The sequence below is a fragment of the Ambystoma mexicanum genome, chromosome 3p (genome assembly GCF_040938575.1).
Source record: "Ambystoma mexicanum isolate Mex_15411 chromosome 3p, UKY_AmexF1_1, whole genome shotgun sequence".
In the NCBI taxonomy this organism is placed as follows: Eukaryota; Metazoa; Chordata; class Amphibia; order Caudata; family Ambystomatidae; genus Ambystoma; species Ambystoma mexicanum.
In genome coordinates this window covers 161436917-161462275 of record NC_090925.1, presented here as the reverse complement: position 1 = coordinate 161462275, position 25359 = coordinate 161436917, and the positions used below count along the sequence as shown (strand labels likewise).

Genomic DNA, 25359 nt, shown 5'->3' with positions numbered 1-25359 from the left:
ACTTTCCTTAGCCTTGCCAGAAGGCTACACTATCACTAGATCTGACAGAAACACAGGAAGAGGAGGAGGACTAGCCGTCATTGCCAAAACTAACCTAGGCCTTAGAGACACCACCCTGGCAAGTGTATCTTCAGCTGAACTCCTATCAGTTAAATTCCTGCTAACTGCCACCAAAACCATACTACTGCATCTCGTCTACCGTGCCCCAGGCCCCATCTCCTCCTTTGAGGAAGACATTACAGGCCTCCTAACAGCCAATGTAAAACCAGGCTCCCAAATCATACTACTTGGAGTTATGAACCTTGGGTTCTAGGACGATAATGATCCCAATGCCCTCTCCCTCGAAAATACTATCTCCCAACTCGGCTTCAAACATCGCATCACAGTGCCGACACATGTTAAGGGTCGGACCCTTGATTGGCTATCTGATCTCAACTGCTCCATTAAAATACTCCAGAATATACCCATTGCCTGGACAGACAACCACTATATAGCCTTCGATATCCAGGGAATCACACCACTACCCCCTAGCTTTGCCCACCCCCCCAACTCTATCTAGGAATGCCCAGAACATAACTTTACCCAACCTACGCCCACTGATCAACAACATCATGGACAGTTCCACTTATAAGAATCCAGATACCAGTAATCTAGTTGACCGCTACAACAACACCTTCGAGACTGTTTCGAACAAAGATTAGACCACTCAAACTAAAAAAGGCTAAACCAATTGCTCACCTCAACAACTGGTTCACCCAAGAACTCAAAATCTTGAGAAACAAAAAAAGATTGGCAGAATCCAACTGGCGTAATTCGCCTACCCCTGTCAATAAAGCTCTATTTAACACAGCCTCTGCCATGTACAAAGCTTCCATCCTCGCCACCAAAAAAGAAACCTACAATAACAGAATTCTCAATGCTCAATCAAAGTCTAAGGAGCTATTTAACATTTTAAGAGAGTTGGAGTCCCCAGCCCCTCCCTCAGAGGTCTGCAAAAAGGATGCAGCCTGGTGTGCTAGAATACAAAAAGCCCTATCCAACAAAATTGCCTCCCTCCAAATGGAAATTGAAGCAAAAAAAAACAGTCTCTTGACTAACACTCCTCCTAAGCACTCACTCAATCAGCAAGCCCAAAAATGCCCACCATTTGCATTTTCCTCAGTCACAGCCAAAGAGGTTGAGACATCATTAGAGGCTTAAAACCCTCACGATGCCAAGGAAACATCTGCCCAGCACCCATTATCAAGGAAGCAGCCAAAGAACTCTCCCCATTTATCGCCACATAAATAAATACTTCCTTCAACACCAGCCAGGTCCCCAACAACCTCAAGGAGGCTTGGGTCATGCCCTTCCTAAAAAAACCTTCTCTAGACCCTAATATACCAATCAACCTCAGACCTATAACAACTGTCCCCTTCCTTCTAAAGATTCTGAATAGAGTTGCATTTCTGCAAATCCAGAAACACCTAGAAGATAATAACCTAATTGGCCTGCGCCAATCTGGCTTTCGGCCCAGACATGGGGCTGAGATTGCCCTTCTGGATCTGAAAAAAGAGATGGATGAGGCCAAAGACAAAGGCTGTCTAGCTATCCTACTCCTATTAGACCTCTCAGCTGCTTTTGATCTGGTTGATCACCAGATCCTTACTGAACACCTGACCACAACAGCAGCATTCTCCACCAACACATCCAATAGGATTAAATCTTTCCTGACCAACCGCACCACTAGAGTCTTCTCAGCCTCAGCTTCAGCAGACCCGATCCCCATCCACTGTGGGGTGCCCCAAGGCTTGTGCGTTTCACCAACGCTATACAACATTTTCACGAAGCCCTCTCAAAAGTCTCGACAACCTGGGTGTCATCTACACAAACTACGCAGATGATGACACGCAGGTTCTCATCATGCTTTCAAGGTGCTATGAAGACGACTCTAAGCTAATCAATGATATCTATCTCAAAATCCAGGCATGGGTGGTGGCCCACAGCCTCTGTCTCAATGATGAAAAAACTGAGCTCTTGATTTTCGATACCCAGGCCTGCTTATCCAAGCTCGACCCACTATACACTTCCTTTAATATAGACGGTAACCAAATTAAAGTCGCAAAGGAAATAAAAACACTCGGAGTCTATCTGGACTCAACATTATCATTAAAAAGGCAAGTCAGCTCTATTACATCATCTAAAGCCTACACCAACAAACTGATTTAACGCGTGTAAATCTTACCTTTCCCCTAACAGTTATATGAGGTTAGCAAGAGCTTTCGCGCTCTCTATAATAGACTACTGTAACACGTTATTCCTAAAATCCTACAGAATAATTCAGGTCTGCATTAATCATTCGTACATCCAGCCATATCTCGAGCCTGAGACAGAAATCAAACTGGTTGTCTGTGCGCGACAGAATATCTCTCTGCGCTCTGGCAATCACTCACAGATGCCTGTCTAACTCCGCTCCCAGTTACTTGGCCGACAAGTTCTCCAAATACCAACCAGGCCATCCTACTAGATCCACTCATTCCCAGCTCCTCACAGTCCCAAGGTTTAACTTTAAAACCGCAGGTGGTGCTAGCTTCCCAGTTCAAGCTGCCAAACTCTGGAACTCTCTACCCCGCACCATCAGAATGCAACCTTACTTCTAGATGTTCAGAACAAGAGTAAAAAGCTGGCTCTCAGAGAAGTCCAACATCTGAGGCTCATCAGGTACTACTACCTAGACGCGCCTAACTGGCTCCCATACTCACGCCCTCCTTATCTATGATCGTATGTTATACTTGTCATGCCCTTACCTAATTTCTTATTTATTGTACCAGACCTAGCTGTAACCTTGGTAGTCCCAACTGTGATTACCTATGTATGTACTTCTGTAACATGTTAAGCCTTTCCAGCGCCCAGTTACCTCAGGGTTAGGTGCGATATATAAATATTAAACAAATACATATACAAATACAAAGCTACCTAAGGATAGGAGAGGAACATGTTCCTTGGTGATTATTCATTTTCCAGCGTTAGTGATTCCTCAAAGTTTTTTGAACATTGGTGAATTCCCAAAAGCAGACGCCCACCTATGGAAGAGGAAATCACCCGGGTTTATCAATCAGACAAGGAGAGAGAACTACTTTTCAGCTAAATCAATCAAAGCCTTTGATGTAATTCCATATGAGCACAGATTGTTCAGCAATACTGCTTCAATCTTCACGGTTATCTTTATGCAGGGCAGCCAGACAATGGCTAATGCTAAACAGTTGCAAATTACCACATGGGAGCTTCTGCAAACAATCAATACTAACATAAAGGGATTCGATGCTATCAGAGAAGATTTGAGAGCCATAAGACTGAAGACTCTCCAGAACAGATATGTTCTATACATGATCACTGCGATGGAAGGATGAGTTTGCGCCACAATTGGGCCATCATGTTGCACATTCACACCTTCTCATGATGATGAGAGTGGGACCTTGACAGAGGTCATAACGTTGCTGACGAACTTGCATAATAAAATGGAGATATTACAGATGACAGTTGGTTTGCATCCATCTTCTCATTGATTCCACACTGGATGGCAAGTATCCAAGTTTCCTGGAGCAATCTTGGTGCTGATCAGGTTTGAATTCTGCATGATAAGGATAATAATAGCAACAAAGTAGGCAGTAGGAATGAAGATCGTGATCAATGTATGTCGAATCAGAGGGCAGACCCAAGGAGTTGACAGATGAAGAAATCAGAGAATAAGTAAAGGCCAGTATCGTAGCACCAGAGGGGACAAAGTTCCTCCACTCAAGAAATCGCAAAAAAGTACGTGGGACGATGGATCTATTGCAATCCAAATTACCAGTGCAGCTACATGACTTGGATTATTGATGAACATGTGAAATCAGCAGGATCCCTGAAAGGAGTAGTAAAGATCTGGACCCCAAGGAAGCACTTATTGAAGAGAGGATGTCTACGTGTGGAGATCAGGAAAGTTGTGGTTGATGAATCAACGAGGGGGGAGTGTAGAGGTGGAGCCAAATACCTCTACAGGAAGTGCCGCCCCTCTGCTACCTGTGTACTGGAACCCAGAGTTCATGCCAAGTCTGATACCGGTAACTAACGACTATTCCGAGAGAGGTCTTTGAAATGAGTTATCTGTTAAGAAGACCCTATATGATGTACACTCGAAGAGATGATGATCTGAGGGATGCAATTCCCGAAGGAATATGAAAATAAGAAGGAAAGAGACTGGTGATGTCACAAGAAATAAGTTTGATGCACTGAGAAAAATAATCGAAGAAGAAGAAGTACAGACTGTATGGAAACAGATGTTGACATAAAGAATCAAGTAAGCTTTCATATGCGGAATGAAGGTTGCACATATGAAGAACACTGCAGAAAAACACAAGTAGTTTTACAATTGTACAGATGCTGGAATACAAGTAGACGAAGTAATCATAAGGCGGACTATGCGTAGTGAATAGACTGTAGGCACTGCCGCCATTGTATATGGAGTTCTGGACATTCAAGGTCACAATTTTAGTAAGCTCGACTCCATGGAGAAAGAATGATTGGTGGCTGTGCATGTGTTGCAACAAAGAATACGCTAGAATTTGAAGCACGACCAAAAAGGCTGTCTGGCTTGGTGTCAAAGGCTGGAAGCAGCCAAGAATTGGTTATCAACCTGTGAAGAACAGTGAATGTGAGAAACAGACATATCTCTTGTTAGGTTGCAAAGAAGGAACACCATGGATGCCAAGTTTCTTCATTGAAGACAATTAAATGCTAGAATATGGGCCGATTCATGGTCTCCAGTCAAGACTATGGTGCACCAGACTGAAGATAGCGAATGCTCACACTCGCTTATATTCTCAGGAGCGAGAAGCAATTGCAAGGCCGAGTTCAAAGACAATTTCATGGCAGAAGGCATGAGCAATGAGAGATATGGGACTAATTGGGTGGGGAGATCTGGAGAAGTCCAACCACTCGCACCTGGCGTACCAGGTTACATGCCGCTAGAGAATCGAATGTTCCAGAAGGATACAATCGAGCCAACCAATTGTAGAAGGCCGTATAATGAAGGGCCTTATAGTTTGAAAGCCAAACATATGTCATGTATCTTATAGCTGCTGAAGATGACTTGCACTAGGGGCGTGCATAAATTGTCCACCTGACAGTAGAAACCCAATCACAATCTGTCCCTATATAGAAAGTATACTGAGATATTCCCCTTGAACCAACCACAATCTCTTGTAGGTTTTATTAGTTTGCCACGTAGTATGACATCACTTATGACAAAGTTTTGCTATAAAAGTGTTGTTTTTTATTAAATGCTTTGAGAATGCTGTGAGACATCCGTTGATGTCCGTTGTAACTCCCTGTTTTCGATAATTGCTAATAAAACTGTCTGATGAAGACTTTTTGACAACTTCCTGAGTCAATCTTATTATTTGGTGTCTGACCTATTCTGCATTCCATCCATTGCACGACATGTTGCCTAATTTAAGGACCATAAGAGTTCACCACTCTACTACTTAACAACATCCCAATATTCTACCCTACCCCACTATTCTTCCCCGCTCACTTCAACCCACTCTATCCAAACTTCTCCTCACTCTCACCCTAACCAACCCATTTTAGCCCCACCTCACCCCTTTTTACCTGTACTGAGCACACCCCACATTACTAGTCTACCCCACAACTATTACTCACCCACTACTCTACCACAGTTCTCTAATGCAACATGCTACTATTCCCCACTATCCTAATCGACTACTCTACTGCACCCAACTCCCCTTTTATCCCTAGCCAATCTTCCACCCACTTTGCACTACCCCAATACTGCACTACTCTACTACACCCACTCTATTCTCATGCCCTCTACTCCCAGCTCACCCCACTCCACCACTACGCAACCCTCCACACTACTCTTCATCACAACTCTACCCCACTACTCTACTGCACCCTTCTCATCCACCCCACTCTATATATCCCCAACTCAAACTGCTCTATCCCACCTCCACCTCACTGCACTCTATCTCACTGTCACCCACTCAATCCACCCCACCTGTTCTACCCCCGCCCACTCTGTAACCAATACTCAACTTCACCCTACTACACAACATACCACTCTATGAAAAACCTCTACCCCACTACCCTATCCCCACCCTTCCCCAAATCACACCACTATTTCCCCACCTCACTGCAATCTCTCAGCCTAACCCACCCAGTCTACCCCACCCCACTAATGCATTCAAACCCAGTACTCTATCAAACACCACCACTTTCCTTCACTAACCTACCGTTTCTACACTACCCACTCTACATCACTCACTGCTCATATACACTATTCATTATTCCAGCCTAAAACTTTACACACCATTCTAACCCACATCGCTACTCTATACTGACCCACTTTATCTCATCTCACTACTGTATCCGACCCTTTCTAATCCCACTTCACAACAGTCTATCCCACTCCACTCACTCTACCACACTCCACTATTATACCCCACTTCTCTACACCAATCCACTACTCTACCACCACTGCACTCTACCACACCTCACACCACTATCACATTCTAACCCACCACCATACCCCACCTCTCACCACTTTACTCCACCCATTGTACCCCACTACTCTAGCCAACCCTACTTCTCTACTCCACCACTCTTCCCCAATCCTTTACCCCACAACACCACTTCTTTACCCCACCCACTACACTACACCACCCAACTTCTCTACCCTACCCCATTGCTTTCCTCCATCTCCCCACCCTCGGTACCCACCCCACCATCTCAATACTATACCACACCACACTACTGTCCCCCCACACACTTGACACCAACAAATGGGAACACCATCCATTTGATCAGGCTTCACTACTGATCCAGTGTCATCTGCTGCATGTCATGACTGAATAATTATACTGGACTCCGCCCACCCTCAAGGTCAAATGAAACCCCACCCTTTACTTCTGTCAATAGCATATTCTACCCAGAAGGTGTCACTAGGAAAGGGGGGCACCATCTGTCTGTTCTCTCCCACAGCAAGCGTTGTAAAACTGGTAAGAGCTGGGTAGACTGCAACGTCTCTCCCAGATGGCAATCTGTGCCAGGCTCTGGCCACTAGGCATCAGTCTGGCTCTGGCAGTCTGCACAGTTTCAGAAGACAAATGTATTTCAGATTTCCTGCATGTCCCCAACAGTACTTACAAGCTCTACAACATGTGTTCTTCTTAAAATCGCTTAACCACCCTATGGGCTAAATGGCAAGGGGTGTGGTGGTGGCTGCGTTTCATGCTTAGATGCCAGGCGTTTGATTACCTGTACTCTGTGGCTGGCTGCAAGCAGCGGTGTACTCCTTCATTGCAGAAGCATCTGTAAATACAACAGAAACACATCAATTCCAGTACTTTGGAATTACAGTGGGCCCCCCAAGAATTCCCCAGGCACCCTCATCCTCTACAATTTGCAAGCAGACCCTAAGAACGTTCATTTTCATTCTCACCTCGCATACACTGACTCACATTGCAACATTTTGTCTAATGATCAAAGACAAATACCACGAAAAAGCAGAGTGCCCATGGCATAACAAAAACAACAATTGGCAAAACCAATAGTTTTACCATATAGCGTTTTTGGTTGCATTTTATATTCATAGGTTAGAATGCAGTAAATCCGTAGGCCTTGTTTACCAAGTCATTCCAAACATGTCTGCAAGTTAGTGTATGCAGACACACAACATTAATAATAGACATAGCAGAAATACTTCTCTCCACTGCAGTGTACGGAAATGTTTTTATTATGTATGCTACTAATGTTAAGAGTAAGGACATAGTAAGCAGAGTGATTCTAGAGGTAACGTGGAAGGCACTAGGCATGGGTGTGCAGGGTAGGCATGGGTGAGCTCGGGTGAGTGTAGGAAGGTAGGAGTGATTACGGGAGTTGTGGGGTAGGCAGTAGTGAGCTAAAATGTGTGGGTGCAGGTAGGCAGGGATGATGTAGAGAGGGAGGGCATTGGTAGGTCTGGTAAGGTGGCATACCGTGGGCAAGGGTGACATTGGAAGTGTGATCGGTGGGGTTTGAGTGGGGTGGGATGAGTTGGGGTGGGTGGCATTAGATTGTGTTGGTGGGGTTGAAGAGTGTGGAGGTGCAGACGGTGGTTTGGGGTAGTGAGGGCTGAGGAAGTGGGGTTGAGTGGGAAAGGTGAGTGTGAGCAGAGGGAGATTAGGAAGGGTTGGGTGGGGACAGTGAATAGGGAAGTTGGGTGGGGAGGGGAATAGTGGGGAGAGAGGTAGGGAGGGTTGGTGCAGAAGTAGAATGGGGTGGAATAGTGGGCAGATGGGGTAGAATGGGGTGGAGTGGGGTGCAGTGGAGAAGATTGGGTCATAGTAAAGTGTGATGAGGTGGGGGTACAGTGTGAGGGTTTGAGTGGGGTGTTGTAGATTATTGGCACGCATACAGTAGGGTGAGGTGAGGATGGAGTTGGTGAGGTAGATGGGTGAGTGGTGAAGACTGGGGTGGAATAGACTGAGGTATAGTTTAGTGGGCATAGAGTAGGCGGATGTAGGCTGGGTCATGCGTAGAGGGGGGTGAGCTAGACCATGGGGGTGATGTGGGGGTAGTAGTAGAATTGGGTGGGGGTAGAGATAGAGGAAGGGGTAGGGCTAGACTGGATGGAATAGAGTGAAGTTAGCAGAATGGGGTAGGATGGCACGAGGTAGCAGAGGGGGTGGTGTAGAATTGAGTTGGGTAGAGGAGCTGGGGCAAGTAGTACAGTAGGAGGATAGTGGGGTAGGGTATGTGGGGTAGTGGAGGTAATGATGTGGGGTAGGCTACTGGGTAGAGGGGTGGGGTAGAGAAGTGGTGTCAATAAGTGGGCTGGGTAGTGAGGTGGAGTAGAGTGCAGGAGAAGAGTGGCGAGGTAGAGATGTGGGGTGGGAAGCTGTGGCAGAGTAGCAGGATGGGATAAAGATATGGGGCAATTAGTTGGGCAGGGGTAGGGTAGTGGGGCAAAGGAGTGGGTAGAATGGGTGATAGTAGAGTGGAATGAAGTGGGGTCATAGGGGTAGATTGGGGTGAGGTTTTGTAGGTGGTTGTAGAGTGGAGTAGGAATGAGGGTAGATTAGGGTGGAGTAGAGTGGGTGGTGCTGGGGTAAAGCTGGGTATAGAGGGAGTAGGGTGGGGTGGGTAGGGTAGGTGGGCTTAGAAATATGTAGAGTGGATGGGGTTAGAGTGGAGGAGAGGTAGAGTCGAATTGTGTGTGCGGTGGCTAAGTAGAGTGGGTGATGGTAGAGTGGGGATGGTGGAGGAAGAGTGGAAAAATAGAGTGGGGTGTGAGGGGAGGGTTGCATAGGGTAGGGGGGTTTAGAGTGGGTGGGGTAGAGAGGTTAGAGAACTGGGGTAGGGTAATGAGATAGAGAAGAGTGGTGGATCCAATAGTGAGGTAGGGTAGAGTATTGGCAGAAGAATGAGCAGCGTAGTGTGAGCTGAGGTGGGGCAGAGTGTTTGCGGAATGGTGGGATAGGATGTAATGAGGTGGGGAGGGTGGGGATAGGTGGGGATAGAGTGTGTAAAGTATGGGGTAGATGAGGATGTTTTGTAGGAGTACAGTGGTGTGGTTGGTTAAAGAAGTAGGGTGAGGATAGAAAAGCTGGGGGAAGATCAAGGTGGTGGGTTTGGATAGGTTAGTGGGGTGGGGTATAAAAGTGATGTAGACTGACAGGGAAGTACGGTAGTGTAGTGTAGTTGGATATGGTGCAGTAGTGGATTAGAGTGAGTAGCATAGTGTGGGAAAGAATGGGGTGAGGTAGGCAGTTGATTATGTGAGGTGGGGCTGTACTGGGAGGGGCGGAGTAATGGTATGGGGTAGAGTGTGGTAGATTAGAGTTGCCGGGTTGAGTAGTGGGTGTGGAATGTGTGGGACATAATATGTTGAGGTGGGGTAGAGTGGACGAGGTTACATTGAATAGAGGAGTGTGGGTGGGGCAGAAAGGGGTGAGGTGGAGATAGAATGGTGTGTGGTGAGAGAAATATTAGGTGGGCTAGAGTATTGAGAGTGGGTAGAGTGTGGAAGAGTTGTGGGGTAAGGTAGCATAGTGGGGTGAGTGGAGAGTTAGGATGGGAGCAGAGTGGTTGTGGTAGAGGAGAGAGTATGATTGGGTAAAGTGGATTGTGGGATTGTGTGGTCAGAGGAGTGGGGTAGTGTAGTAGGGCTGGGAAGAGTGGGTGGGAAAGGGTGGGGAGAGGTGTGGAAGAGTTGGTGGCATAGTAGGTTTGGTAGAGGTGGTAGTTGGTTGGCTTGGGTGTAGAGTAGTGAGGTGGGGTAGCATATGACTTATGGAAGAGTATTAGGGTAGAGGGTGTGGGGGTAGAGAGGGGTGAGATGCGGAAGAGTGGGATACAATGGGATAGAGTGGGATGACGTGTGAGTAGAATAGTCAGATGAGTAGAGTGCCAGGGTAGAGTACTTGCAAATAATGGGATACAGTAGTGGGTTTAGAGTGGGTAGGGGGTGATTGGATAGAGGGGTGTGGGTGGGGTGAGGGTATAGTGGATGGGGGATGTTGTGTGTGTTTAGGTGAGGTAGTTTGGTGTGATAGAGTAGTAGGGTGGGGTTAGAATAGTGAGGTGGGCTACAGCAGCGGGTGGGGAAGGGCTGTTGCGTAGAGTAATGGGGTATGATAGAGTAGTGGGGTTTTGTGGGTGGGAGAAAGAGGGGTTATGTGGTGTAAAGTGGATGGGGTAAGGTGAGATAGAGTGGGGTGGGGTGTAGGTAGAGTGGGATAAGGTGAAAGTAGGGTGAGGTGGGGAAGGGCTGTTGGGATAAAGTGGTAGGGTGGATGTAGAATAGTGTAGTTGGGAACGGAAGTGCGTCAGGTCGAGTGGGGAGTAGTTGAGGCAGGTAACATTAGAGTGGGGTAAGGGTGGAGTGGTGTGGGTGACGGTATAAAGGGATGGGTGGGGTAGAGTTCAGTACGTTGGGTAGTGTGAGGGGAAGTGGGTGGTACAAGTGTAGAGGGTAGGGAGGGTATATTTTGGTGTACAGAAGGGTAGCATGGGGCAGTGGCAAGGATAGAGAATGTCGTGTTGGAGTGGGGTAGCGTAGAGGGTACAGTGGGGGTGGGTTACAGTCAGTGGGTCATGGGGGCGTGGTGGTAGAGCGAGGGTACGTTGGGGTAGAGTGCAGGAGGATAGAGTTGGGTGACATGGGGTAGTGTGCTTGTAATGGAATAGGTGATAGTGGGGTGGTTTAGTTTAGTGGTGTGAGGAACCTGGTTAGAAGAGTGACATGCTGTTGGGTTGTGGGGGTTGAATGGTGGGGTAGTGTAGTGGAATGTTATAGAGTGATGGGAGTGGGGTATGCTGGGAGTGAGGGTAGAGTGGGGTGCAGGTAGAATGGGATAAGGGCAACGTAGTGTGGGGTCGATTGGAATAGATGAATTGGGCTGGGGTAGAGTGCGATGAGGTAGTGAGGGGGAGAGTGGGTGAGGTAGTGTGTGTCGGGGAAGATGGAGGTAGGGGTACAGTGGGGTGAGGTGGTGTAGAATTTTGCTAAGGTAAAGTGGGTGGGGCAGAGTAGTGGGGGTTGTTAGGTTTATGGAGTGAAGTAAGACAGGGTACTGGGTAGAGCGGTGGCGAAGAGTGATGGAGTGAGGTAGTGCAAGTGGATGTAGAGTGGGTGGGATAGGTTCGGTTAGAGTGGGGTGAGATGAAGAAGAGTGCAGTGAGTTTGTGGGTAGAGTAGGTGAGTACAGTCGTTGGATTGGTGTAGAGAGGTGAAAGGGCAGAGCGGTGTAGGTGCTGAGTGGGGTGTGGGTAGAGTTGGTTGAGGTTCTGTAGGTGTACACAATGTTGGCTAGATGGATGTGGTTGGACACACGTGCATGACCTGTAGACATTATTTGAATCCTGCAAAGGGGTTGCAGCAGTGCAGACATTCAAAAGAACAACCCACCCCTAAGACACAAGAATCAGGGTCTAGCACTGGGGTGTTCTGTGGATAACCTACAGGAACTAAGACCCATCCCCTCTCTCTGCATGATCTGAGGGGACCTTCTCGAGGCTCCAGCGCCTTCACAGTCCCATTGTGTACCTTGCCTCAGTAAAGATGAAAGGAGTACATTCACACAGCCTTCTGTATCGGGTTAAGCTTTAAGCATTTTGCCTGATCTATAGTGTGTCTTGAGGTTAACATCCCCAATGACTAATGGGCAAGAATGACAGGCTTGTGCAAGCTCTTTAGTCTTTTTATTACAAATCGGTTTTATTTTGTATTCCTTGTTCCACTAGGGTCAGTCTGAGCTCCTTTACCCGGGGTGCCACTTGTTGGTAACCCACTACTACTAATACCCCGGGTCACCTCTTCCGGTGGCACCATTTGCAAGTCAAAGATGTTGCCTTGTTTCTTTCATAAGGAAGCGCATCAGTGTGTACTATGGTGTTAGTGACCAACCCAAGACTCTCTCCTTAATTTCCACCACAAGGAGGCCCACTTGCATGCCTTGACTTCCGGTACCTGTGAAGGCATTGAGACTCCCACCCCATGCACAACGCAAACCGTGAGGGATAGGACATACCACGCTCAGCACGAAGAAACGCACAAGTCTGACCTACCAGCATTGTAGACATCATGCACGAGAGCGTAACAGGGGCTGAGGTTCTGCCCCGGCATTGTCCTCACCAGGGTTAACGTGAAAGTTATGGGTTCACTGGGGATCTGAAAACAAAAGAGAAAGATAAGTCACCAAGGGAGGGGATTCCTGGGGAGTTGGCTGGTGAGAGTGAAGAAGGCCGGGGCACTGAGATCTGCGATTCTGAAATGTGGGGAGGAAGAGAGCTTGGTATGTCTGTCACTAGCCAGCAACACTACTACCCTTGGCCATAGTACCACCATGGCGTCTAATGATTGAACCAATCCAGAGATGCCACTTGCAAGTTAGAGATTAGACGGAGGTATGGTGAGGTCTGGGACCGCGGTCACAGCATACGGATCCACTGCGCACATGGCCTACTTGATCCAAGGGATGGCATCGTAGCAGAGTATGCCCACGCCGCCTTTCTGGCATAGAGAGGTATGGAGTGCTCTTGTAGCCTTCAATCACCCTTTCATATGCATGAAATGCCCCTGAAAGGCTCACATGATGCAGCAACAAGAATGCAGACCCATGAGCACAGCACATCTCTGGCCCTCATGCATAATAGCAGGCACTAGCTCCCCACCTAGGGTTACACTCCAATGCACACCGTATCACTCATGCAACCGGACCAGGGTATGCTGGAATGCTAGAACTGTGCAGCAATGCACCCCAGACCTAAGTGCAGAGAAGAATGGCGCCCACTGCATGCTTTAGAAATAACAAAGAACATGACCCAGCACAGATTTCACATGGTGCATGCAAACCAGCCTAGTCCTGCATGCAGGGGCACAGAGCATTAGCAACCAGGGGCAACCCGTGTCCCCATCACCAGAATGACACTGCATTAGTCTGATAACCAAATTAATATTGATTCGTAGCGCTATGGGCTCTACAGGCGTTTCCCGATCCTACTGGATGGTGTACGCCTGCTCAGTTTCATGTAACTACGATAGTCCATCATTTGTATTTGTTGATCATATTGATCACAGTGGCCATTTCCATGTCTCCCTATAGTGTATAATGCTACGGTGTTGCTGTACAGTGGCCATTTCCATTTCCCCCTATAGTGTATAATGCTACATTGTTGCTGTAGTGGCCATTTCCATTTCCCCCTATAGTGTATAATGCTACATTGTTGCTGTAGTGGCCGTTGCAATTTCTCCCTATTGTGTATAATGCTACATTGTTGCTGTACAGTGGCCATTTCCATTTCCCCCTATAGTGCATAATGCTACATTGTTGCTGTAGTGGCCATTTCCATTCCTCCCTATTGCATATAATGCTACATTGTTGCTGTACAGTGGCCATTGCCAATTCTCCCTATTGTGTATAATGCTACATTGTTGCTGTACAGTGGCCATTTCCATGTCCCCCTATAGTGTATAATGCTACATTGTTGCTGTAGTGGCCATTTCCATTCCTCCCTATTGTATATAATGCTACATTGTTGCTGTACAGTGGCCATTGCCAATTCTCCCTATTGTGTATAATGCTACATTGTTGCTGTACAGTGGCCATTGCCAATTCTCTCTATTGTGTATAATGCTACATTGTTGCTGTAAGGTGGCCATTTCCATTCCTCCCTATTGTGTATAATGCTACTTTGTTGCTGTAGTGGCCATTTCCATTCCTCCCTATTGCATATAATGCTACATTGTTTCTGTACAGTGGCCATTGCCAGTTCTTCCTATTGTGTAATATGCTACACTGATTCTGTGTCACACATTGTCATTTCTCCCTATTGTGAATAATGCTACATTTCTGCTGTAAGGTGGCCATTTGCATTCCTCCCTATTGCATATAATGCTACATTGTTGCTGTACAGTGGCCATTGCCAATTCTCCCTATTGTGTATAATGCTACATTGTTGCTGTACAGTGGCCATTTCCATTTCCCCCTATAGTGTATAATGCTACATTGTTGCTGTAGTGGCCATTTCCATTCCTCCCTATTGTATATAATGCTACATTGTTGCTGTACAGTGGCCATTGCCAATTCTCCCTATTGTGTATAATGCTACATTGTTGCTGTACAGTGGCCATTTCCATTTCCCCCTATAGTGTATAATGCTACATTGTTGCTGTAGTGGCCATTGCCATTTCTCCCTATTGTGTATAATGCTACATTGATTCTGTACAGTATCAGGTCTCACACTTACCGTCATCATTCCTCCCTATTGTGTATAGTCAGGAGATTGAAGTGAGACAAGTAGTGGCTTCTAAAGAAATGCTTTGTGGTGGCAGACCCCGCCTGCCACAGAATGGTGTGTGGAAGGGGTTAGGAGCCAGAGAAAGCTTTGTTCAAAGGGTAGAGAGAATCTGCAGCCAGACTCTGTACAAATACCATGCACCCCCTTAGAGAATATGACCCCTCGGTCCAAAACCTGGATCCCAGAGAGAAGCACCAAAAACGTGAACAATGTGTGGAGGCTGCAGGTCACAGGGCATGTGGATGATAATACGACACCACTGGACAGAAAGAGTGACACCCTGAGCACACGTGGCAGTGTATGTCAAAAAGCAGCAAGCATGCAGAGGTGGCATTTCGCGCACTTACCGAATTTATGTACATCCTACAGTGGCCCACAGGATGAAGATAGTACTGCTGAATAGTGGCTTGCTGCGTCATCTGTTTGAGAAAGAAAAGGTGGAAAAGGAGCAAGGGCTTAAACATATTCCAAGGTTGGTTTGGTGTTTAACATGCACGAGACGCGTTAAGTTCCTGGGACAGCTCCTCTACATCATAGTGAGGAGCACAGGAACCACTGTGGACTTTGCGGTTCTTCCCCACACGAGGGGGGGGGGGCAAGCATGGGTCAGGACTGGCTCTGGGATTAATCCTAGACATGAGTGAGGATTCAGAGTGGACACTGCGTTAATACATCTACCTAATTGCTGGAGATAGGTCCTTAACACCAGGCCTGTGCACAGGCAATACACTCTTGACCGCAGCAATGAAGAATCCGCCCCTCCCCCCCCAACGTTCATGCACCACCCCAACCAACAAACAGAGAAAGGCAGACGGTGGAAAGGCCTATAGGGGGCCTGTAGGAACCGGATACCCTGCAAGAGTACAGCAATGCTTTCTAGCTCTCTCTCTTTCTCGCTCTGTCTCTATCGATATAAACAAATTTGTATTTGTATTTGTTTATTTATAACGCGCAATCCATCAGGCCCGGGGGCATAAGGGCGCAATTTGTACAAGGTTGCAGAAAACAATACAAAGAAATTACATTACAAAATTTACAGTAACAGCATATTAACCGTCTTTCTAATTACATATATTACATAGATTACAGTGCCACTAGGAATTAGCAGATGATATATCCTAGGGTGTGCTGAAATAGTAACGGAGGTAGCGGGCCGGAAATAGTATCGGAGGAAACGGACCAGAGTATGTAGGACAGAGGCGTCGAGCATGTCTTATTGCTGGTCAAAGAGCCAAGATTTGGTTTTGGTCTTAAAGGTGTTGAAAGAATCTTCAGCTCTGATAGTAGCAGGGAGGGTGTTGCATAGTTTAGAGGCTAGGACAGGGAAGCTGGTGGCCCCCGCTTTTTGAAGCTTAAACCTGGGGATCGATAGTGAGTCTGGGCAGTTCTTAGTGGTCAGGCGGTAGAGTGGTACGATAGCTGACTGCAGAGATAGATCGGGGCTTTCTTGGCCAGGCATTTGTGCGTGAGGGCAAGAGTTTTTAAGGAGATTCTCTGCTTAACAGGTAACCACTTTAGGTTGGTTCTGGCTTCTGAGATGTGGTGGTTTCGAGGGATGTTCAAGGCCGCTCGAATGGCATTATTCTGGGTAGTTTGGAGTTTGGACAGGTTCTCTTGGCTGGTGCCTAGGTTAAGAGCACTGCAATAATCAATTTTTGCCATAATAAGTGTTCTAGCTAGGGTGACACTGTTGGGGGTGGTAAGAAACGGTCTACAGGCTGAAATAAGTTTGCACGTGTAAGCAGAGGCAGACCTGACCGCATTTATTTGTCTAGATAAGGATAGGGTGGAGTCCAGGTAAAAGCCTAGCCTTTTGGAGTCTTTCGAGACTCGTATGGTATTACCGTCTATGGTAAATGACTGATACGACGGCTCAAGTTTGCTCAGGCGTTGTGAGGTACCCAAGATAAGGAGCTCCGTTTTATCGTCGTTTAGACATAGCTGGTGCTGGGCCATCCAAGCAAATACATAATGAGATGAAATGAAAATACTTCAGTTAAGACAGAGTTAAGGTGAAACATCTCAATGCAAATGAGCTGAAATGCATGAATTTTGCTCCCGAAAATGGTCTTCGTCTCATGTCCTTATCATATGTTCTTGCCCTATAGGACCAAGACAATGGCGGGAGCAGAAGGCATGCTTTTGACCTGTTTTGCATGAACTGACCTGCAGGTGACCTTATAGGGGTGTCTACTGGGTGGCCCTGTGACATTTGTGGCTCAGCTGAGATGACCTATTCTACACCCACTTTTCAGGTCGAAGGGAGTTTCTATGCTATTTAAAGCCCCCATAATGACAGTGGTGTTTTCATTTTCTCCCCCCCTCTATGAAAAAACTTGAGTTTACAGATAGTTAAGCAAAAACATTTCTCACACCAAAACCCACAACACTTAGCGGGGGTTTGGAAGTGACAACAACCTCAACCCAGATTCCCCCTATTCATGTCACCCATGTCATTTCTGATGTCATCTGTGATGATACCTGTGTGCTCATGGGCTGAGCAACGGGGGATGGAACACCGAGTTAAGGTTGTCACTTCCAATTCACAACAAATGTCATTGTTTTTTTTGGAAGGAATGCTTTCAACCTGACTGTTAACTAAATATCTTTCATGGATTTCCAAGGGTTTTGTCATGCTATATCCTACACCAATTGTGGTAGTAAATGCCAGGGCCCATTTTGGCTATGTCTGGTGGCCTATATAGTAGAAACACCCATGTTCCACAAGCCATGGCTACCGCCCCACCAACTTTGTACCAATTCAGGTGAATAACTGAGGCCCCACTGGCTTTGTCCTTCGGCTGTGGCCACTGCCGAATTTGCACCACTTACAGTAAAAGACTGTGGCCCATGGCTTTCGGTCATAGCCACTATCCCATTTAGTAGTAAATAACCATGTGCCACTGGCCATGGCTTTCGGCTACGATGCCTTTTGGGACTAACAAGTGCTTACAAATCAATTTCACATAATGTAACATTTCCCCCAATTGTGTTGCCACTTTCTATCGATTAGAGTGAAATGCAGTGTCCTTTTGTTTTGCCCCCACTTTTCATTCCCGCCAACCTACTCCCCCATCCCCAAGGAATTGCCAGCGAGAGCGTAACTGCAAAACCATTGTGCAAACTTCCCTTTCTGAGAGTGACAATGGTTCCTGATGAAAATTCCTTAAAATTCAAGTGTCTTCCTCAGCACTCTCACACTCTAAATGGGCACTGCTCCTTGTTGGTCTCTCCCACCTCCCCCGACAGTGAAAGTGCCCCCAGAGAGCCTCCTCTAGTATCAGTTTTCCCTCGTGCCACACTTCAATTCCTGCTGTGATCTTGCTCTTTACTCATGAATCCTTTGAGGTTCCTGCGGTAAAATGTAAATGAACGGACTGAAAAGGGCCTTACTAGCCCTCCCCAAAGTGTCAAGCTAACAATGCGGTACCCTGACACCATCCCCACATCCTCTAGCATGTCAAACCTCCTAGTAACTTCCTCTAAAAATCAGTTTAAGTGCTTTTCTTTTTTCCCTGTGGGATTATCGCAGAAACTGCACTCAGCTATGTAATGCACCATGGGAGAGATTTATACAAAAGGGTTTTTTGGAACAGGGGCATCCCCTTTTCTGTCAAATATTTTAAAAAGTTTCTGGATGGATTTACATCAACCCACCAAGCGGCACACCTGCACCTTTTGTGCCCAACTGGTTTCTTGTTTAATGTATACCTGCAGCACGGCAGAACACCCCCAACCGAACTTGCGACTCTCTACTGGAAACACTCAGCGCCAACCTATCAGCCGCCACGCACCTCTGAGACAATGCACCTGCAAACCAAAACAGATGCAAGAACTCAACCTCAGCAAAAGAGTCATCAGGAAACAAGAGAAAACCTGGCGCTGCTCCTGGACCGCATCCGACCTGGCACTCCTCAAGGAATTCTGAGCAACCGCTGAAAACTAATCAACACAGCCAAGGCCTCCTAGTATTAGAACACCATAGCAGAAACCGACAAAAAAAGCACAGGTGTCTTAAAAGCGACATCAACACCTTCTTCATTGACAAAATCCGCGAGATTCTCCAGCACATACACCGGCTCTGCATCCACAGCCCAACCTCACATCCTGCCTCACAAAATCTCCATACCCTGGACAACATCCAAGACACTCACTACAGAGGACCTGGTAGAAACCCTGGCTGCCCTCAAAGCCACATCATATACAGGCATCCTCCCAGCGTCCATCCGCAACACCCCCCACCCCTCCACAGAAGCGCTCCTTCCCTACCTGGAGATCAACAACAACTCCCTAACATAAGGCACCTTCCAATTCACCTTGATGACAGGACAAATCCTCCCTCTACTAAAGAAACCCACTCTGGATCCCAACAACCTAGGTAACTATTACCACACCACCCATATTCCCTTGCTAGGTAAGAGCATCAAGAAAGCGGTAGCCGCAAAACTACAGCAACACATTAACACCAACAATCTCCAGCAAACCTACCAATCCAGGTTCAGACCTAGATGCAGCACGGAGACAGCCACCATACAGGTGGTCGACGACACCCTCAATATCCTTGACAATGGCCACCCCTGCCTCCTGGTTGTACTCAACCTCTGAGCCGCTTTCGACAAAGTAGACCACCAGGCACTCACGGACACCCTATATCAATGCTTGGTGATCAGCAACCTTGTCCTACGCTGGTTCAAGTCGTACCTTGTCATTCGCCAGCAGTTTGTTCAGATGGAATCCCAAGATCACCAATGCTACCCGTGACCTGTGCAGTTCCGCATGGTTCCATCTTCTCCCCAGTGATATTCAATCTATACATGGAGGCGCAGGGAGGCCTCCTAACCACGTACAACATCCACATCCACCAATACACTGACGAGGCACAGATATACCTAAAGATCGACTCCATCAAGGACATCCACAGGCTCAAAACCTGCCTCAAGCTGATCAAGTCTTGGATGCTCAGTGCATACTTGAAGTTGAACCCGTCCAAGATCGAATTCCTACTCCTCACCAACAACACTAAACACTGTAAGGAAGGCATGGTATCAAAGTAAGACAGACACGCATGATCATAGTTCAAGGGTGTTTATTAAACTGTAAAATGGGTGAGAGAGACACCTAATCTAAACCTAAATCTAAGATGGCAGCAAGCTATGACCATCAAATCTTTATAATACAATCCCAGTGGAGTCTAGTCAAATAAACATTGCCTATGCTAAGAAAACCTATTGCCAGTCCTTACCGCTATGCTACAGAGTATGGGATAATGTTCTCAAGAAAATAAATAAGTGTTCAAAACATTTTAAGTCAGGATGTTATGGCTGTGGTCCTCCTTCCCCATGTTTTTAGCATGGGGCCAGGTGGAACTCTTGAACACAGCATACTCCTGTGCTTCTTCCACAAAAGGTTACAGTTCCTTTTCTCAATATCAGGACCTTGTGTGCCAAAGTCTCTTTCATGCAAAGTCTCTTGCTTCAGAGGGCCTGATAAGCCATTAAAAACAAAAAAACAAAAGTTCCTTATAATCTTCACATCAGGAGATCACTCTTCATGCTTGGATTCCCCTCATCCGGGCTCCGATCCTTCTCTCAACGTTAGCCTCCCTCAGTCGGGCTCAGACCAACCACTCACTGTGGAAATCCCTCAGTCGGGTTCACACTTGTCACAATGTTCAGGGGTGTATTACTATTCACCCTTGTTTGCAGGCATTCCTCAGCCAGGTTCACATTTGCCAATTATCACAGTTCACTTAGTTTAAACACAGTGCAGAAGATTCACTTCCCTTGGCTTTCTTCATGACGTCCCTCTGTCGAATTCACATTGCCATTTAACCCAATTCAAAGAAAGTAATTCCAGACCCCTTAGGTTCTTCCCTTACCCAAGTCTGGGGTCTCAGCCTCCAGTCAGGCTTCACACATACTATCACCACAATGTTCTTGGATGGGTTACTGTTTACCCTAATTTGCAGGTATCTCTCCATCAGGTTCACAGTTGCCCCATTTACACTGTTCACTTAGCTTCCACAACATGTCAAAGACTTTCGTCTGTACCACAGGGTTTGGATTGACCCTCATATGACCGCTTTGACACCTTTAGCCATCCTCCCCTAAGGCCTCTTGGTACTTGTAGTTTCTACAACAACCCGAAGACTTTTGATTATGCACAGGATTCAACATAACCTGCTGCAGGACCACCTCGATTTCCCAGTTCCATCCATCCTCCTTGTTCAGGAGCAGGGCATTAGACAGAGTCCTTTGAATGAGCGCTCAAGTGGCACCGGACCACTCCAACTCTAATACCAATTTTGCTTACAAAAGATCATTGTACTTTAGTCTTCTTTCTTCATACAATGTTTCTCTTCGCAACCTTGAGCCCAACACAGTCCGGTCTATTATCAATTATTTTCAACTCGCCGGCTGTGCCGAACTCTGTCAATGTCTCCTGTCTCTGGAGTCAAGGATGGTACTGCTATGGCAACGCCTTCTCCCTACCCAGGCTATCAGTGAGGGAGGGTCCCATGTACCGCTGACATCCTTAGCACTATTCGCCAGCTGCGATTCCTGGTCTTACGTTTCCCTTTTTGGCAGCTCCGCGGGTCTGGTTTTGAAAAAGGCAAGGGCAATTCCCTCCGCATTGACCTTTCAGGTCTCGCCACCTTTCTCCTCCGTTTGAACTGCCATCCTGGAATAGCTGCTTCCTCATGTGTTTGTCTTTACTCTCTGTGTGCTCTTGTGCTCTGCCTTTTATCCCTATGGGGAAACGGAAGAGAAGTCAGGTGTGTGTAGTTATCTGTAGTTGCTTATCTCTGTTTGACCCTTGTGTTGGGACGTGTCATATATACGGCTTGGGTATTACTCCGTTGTCTTTCATGGTAATTTGTCTGCAAGAAAGTATTTGTGTCAAGCAAGGGGTGGGGGTGAGTTTCTAGATATCCTACGGGGTAGGATGGGGAAAAGGTGTCATAAGGAAGGGGGTACCGTGTCTCACCCTTTGGTGTCCCACTTTCATTCCCCAGAGACCCTTCATCTAGGTGATCCACCTGCACTGGTCCACCCCTAGGAACTGGATCCAATAGCGATAGCAATGTCGTGGCCACCTGGATGACAGATCTCTGGGGACTAGCGAGTTAGACACCTTCAGTTTTCTCACAACACCCAGATACAGACCTGGCTATCAACCATGAACCCTGAGAGCTTCCCACCCGTGCTCACCTCCTACGCCAAGTCCCTTGGGTTCCACATTTGCATACATCTCTCCTTCAAGACACACATAGCTAAGAAAACTCATACAGCTTGGTATCAACGCTCCCTCCTGTGGAAATTCAAGCACTTCCTCCCTCCGGACAGCTTTAGATCCACTGTTCAAGCACTGGTGTCTGTTCAGATAGATTGAGATCATCTGGGGACCACATACATGGACCACCATGGTCTCCATCAGTGTCATTCATGCCTACATGCGTATGTGTTGTTTGTGGGATGGCTGTGTCCACATCCATGGGGCCTTCAGGCAGGTCCAGGGACAGATGTCACTGGTGAATGAGCCACAACATACCATGGTTCACTTCCAGAGCCGCATGTTATGTCACTGGTGTCTGGATAGGATGACTGGTGGCTTGGCAGAGTGGGCATTTGGTGCTACCTGGATAAGGAGTTTTCTCCTTCCCTTTTCTTTTACCGGAATAGTGGCAGCTGATTATTGGAGGGGCCTCTTCTCAGTTGTTGTGGATGGTGCTGTGGTGGCTTAAGATCTACTGGAGGTTGGACTCAGTGTTGAAGGGTACGATGTATCATTTATTTGGGTGCTGGACAGTCCGTCTTCATGCCTGGAGGTGTTCTCTGTGGATGCACCTGGGGCAGATGAAGTATTTATTTTCCAAATTACTTCACTGGGGCATGTGACCATTTGCACAGCATTACCCTTTGTACTCTGGTACTACATGTGTGGGCAGTGTGGTGAGCAGAAGGGAGGACTCAGACAATTTTTCTTTTTTTACAAACAGGTTATACATTTATACAATGCAAGCACAGGTAATGTAAACAAATACAGATTCTAACTTGATACGGTTATGCAGTCATGTGGGATTTGTAGAGCGGGATTAGGAGAAGAGCATGTCATGTGTGATTCTTCCAAACGCAGCGGTGGTGGTAGGGCATTCCATTGTAAGGAGGCTAGGTACAGGATGCTAGCGCATCCTGCTCTAACCCTTTTGACCAAAAGCACCATAAGCATATTAGTATATGGAGTACTGGTTGGTCTTATCAATGTGGCAGGGTGCATCGTTTGAGATAGGTAGGAGGCTGCTGTCTGGTGGATGCACTTATGGGTTAGTGCCAAGGTTTTGAATAATATCCGTTCTATGATTGGGAGCCAGTGGGCTTGTTTCCTTGATGCTGTGATATGTTCCCTTTTTGGGATACCCCTTGCTGCACCTAGTGCACTGCTCTGGATGACTTGCAGTTTTTCTAGGTTTTTTGAGGATGTTCCCAGGAAGAGGACATTGCAGTAGTCTAGATTCGAACCGGTTATGGCTCTTCATATGTTGGTGCAGTTGCCCTTGGAGAGGAATGGTCTGGCTGCGCTCAGGAGCTTGGCATGGCATGCTGCCGAGGAGGCAATCACATTAACTTGCCTAGTCATGGATACATTGGAGTCTAGGTAAACTCCCAGTGTTTTCATTGATTCTGATACCGGGATTCTAATGGAATAGATGGTGAAGTGGCTGAATTGACTCTCAAGATTCTTAAGAGTGTCTGTGGAACCTACAAGCAGAAGTTCAGTCTTGTCCGAGTTCAGACATAGACCGTTGGCTGCCATCCAAGTCTGAATGGTAGTCTAGATGTTTGGTAGTCTGGATGTTGTTGAGAGTTCTGGAGTCAGTGTCATAGTCGCCTGTAAGATTGAGTAGGATCTGAGTATTGTCCGAGTAGTTGGTGTAGAAGATACCTAGGGCATCAAGGATGATAGAAAGGGGTCGTGTGAATATGTTGTTGAAAGTGGGTGAGAGGCAGGATCCTTGTGGTACCCGCAGAGCATGATAGTTGGGTGATCAAGTGGACATGTTTACCAAACTAGTTTTATTAACAAAAAGAAAGACCCTCAACTACACCTATTTCCATGATGGAGTTCCCTATCTAAGTAGGTAAAAGGTGCTGATCAGGAGGTCTTAAGTAACACAACCATGTCCTCTGCCCAAACCTAAACTACCTAATGGGCCCTAGCTATGTAAGAAAAGAAACTAAAAGTAGCACAGAAGAATACTCTGACTTAGCTGGTTGTTGGGTGATGCTTGAACCTTCCACTAAATATATTTTGAAATGTCCTTTTCAGCTTCCAAGGATTTTGGCCCCTTCTCACATTTCCACGACAAATCGCTTTGATTATTTGGTGTACTCAGACCTTTGTGTCTCGACTCTGTATCTCCTGAGGGTGAACTAACCCATTCGCATAGACCCCTCTCGGGTCTCCTCCTCTGCTCCGGTTGACTCACATCGACTTCTGGGGAATATCCTTCTTGCTCACCCTGTGGAGTATTTCTCTTGTGCTCTGCTTTCTAGGGGTCCCTTTGGTCATGAGGAATATTGCTTCCGCTTTTTTAGGTCTCAAGCGGGCATCTTCATGGGACCCGTCGGACCTCTGAGTTGTGGGATTCTGAACTTCCCACGGCTCACCATGGAGTCAACCACCCTCCTCCCTCTCTGACTCACACCTCCTGTACCTGCTTTTCTGTGGTCTTTTCTCCCGGGAGGTGTGGGTGCTCCATCAGTGGCGGTCTCCTCCATCTCGGGACATTGGTTCCTGGTTTCCACCAGCAGGTGCCTGTTCCACAGCATTTTCATCTTCCACCTTGTCGGCTGTGGGATGGCTCTTGGATAGGGACCAGGGAGCATTGCTCCTCCGGCACTCCTTGGTTTGGCAGTGCTGTGCGGGCTCTCCGCCCACCACGTACGCAGTGTAGTCTTGCTTCCAGGCAGCATTGGCTCTGTGCAGCAGTGGTGGCATCCGCTCTGTGCATCTTTCTTCCAGCTGATTGAATTCACATCAGCTCTTCTCTCTCTCTCCAGGTGAGCGTATGATTCTTTACATGTGATTTCTTAAGGTGAGAGAAAAATCTCATTGGTCCTGGGATTCCAACTTAAAGGAGGGGTACGCATCCACACCAACCAATGGCGAAGGCACCACTAAATAACATTTCCCTCTATTCCCATCTATCCTGAAAACAGTGGGGTGATCGGGTTTAAGGGAAATCTTACAATCTTAAGACATTAGGAATCCTTGTCTCCTAAGAGGGAGTCCCCCCCAGTGAGATCCGGCTTACCCAAACTCCTAGGGAGGCTCTTGCATAGTGGGCTCAACTCCCTAGCATCACAAAGGGTGGATTTACCTTTGGGGAACATTGAAATATTCTATGTATTTGTCACATACCCCCACAGTTGAATGGGAGCCCCCCTCTTCATGCCTCAGTGGGAAATGACTGAAGAAGTCTATGTTTGCTTGTTTTTTCTTTTCGGTGTTCTACTGAAAAACAAAAGGGTTGTAGAC

General features: G+C 47.0%; 1 protein-coding gene across 3 annotated transcripts in view; it reads right to left on the bottom strand.

Moving 5' to 3' along the window:
• The window catches only part of LOC138580193 (alpha-2-macroglobulin-like), a 149395-nt gene that overhangs the window by 57699 nt on the left and 66337 nt on the right, over positions 1–25359 (bottom strand). For all 3 annotated transcript variants that reach the window (XM_069650530.1, XM_069650531.1, XM_069650532.1), the window contains 3 exons: positions 15168–15239; positions 12589–12691; positions 7297–7350 (listed from right to left, as the gene is read on the bottom strand). In XM_069650530.1, the coding sequence (XP_069506631.1) occupies positions 7297–7350; positions 12589–12691; positions 15168–15239 (229 nt within the window). The remainder of the gene's footprint in view (positions 1–7296; positions 7351–12588; positions 12692–15167; positions 15240–25359) is intronic.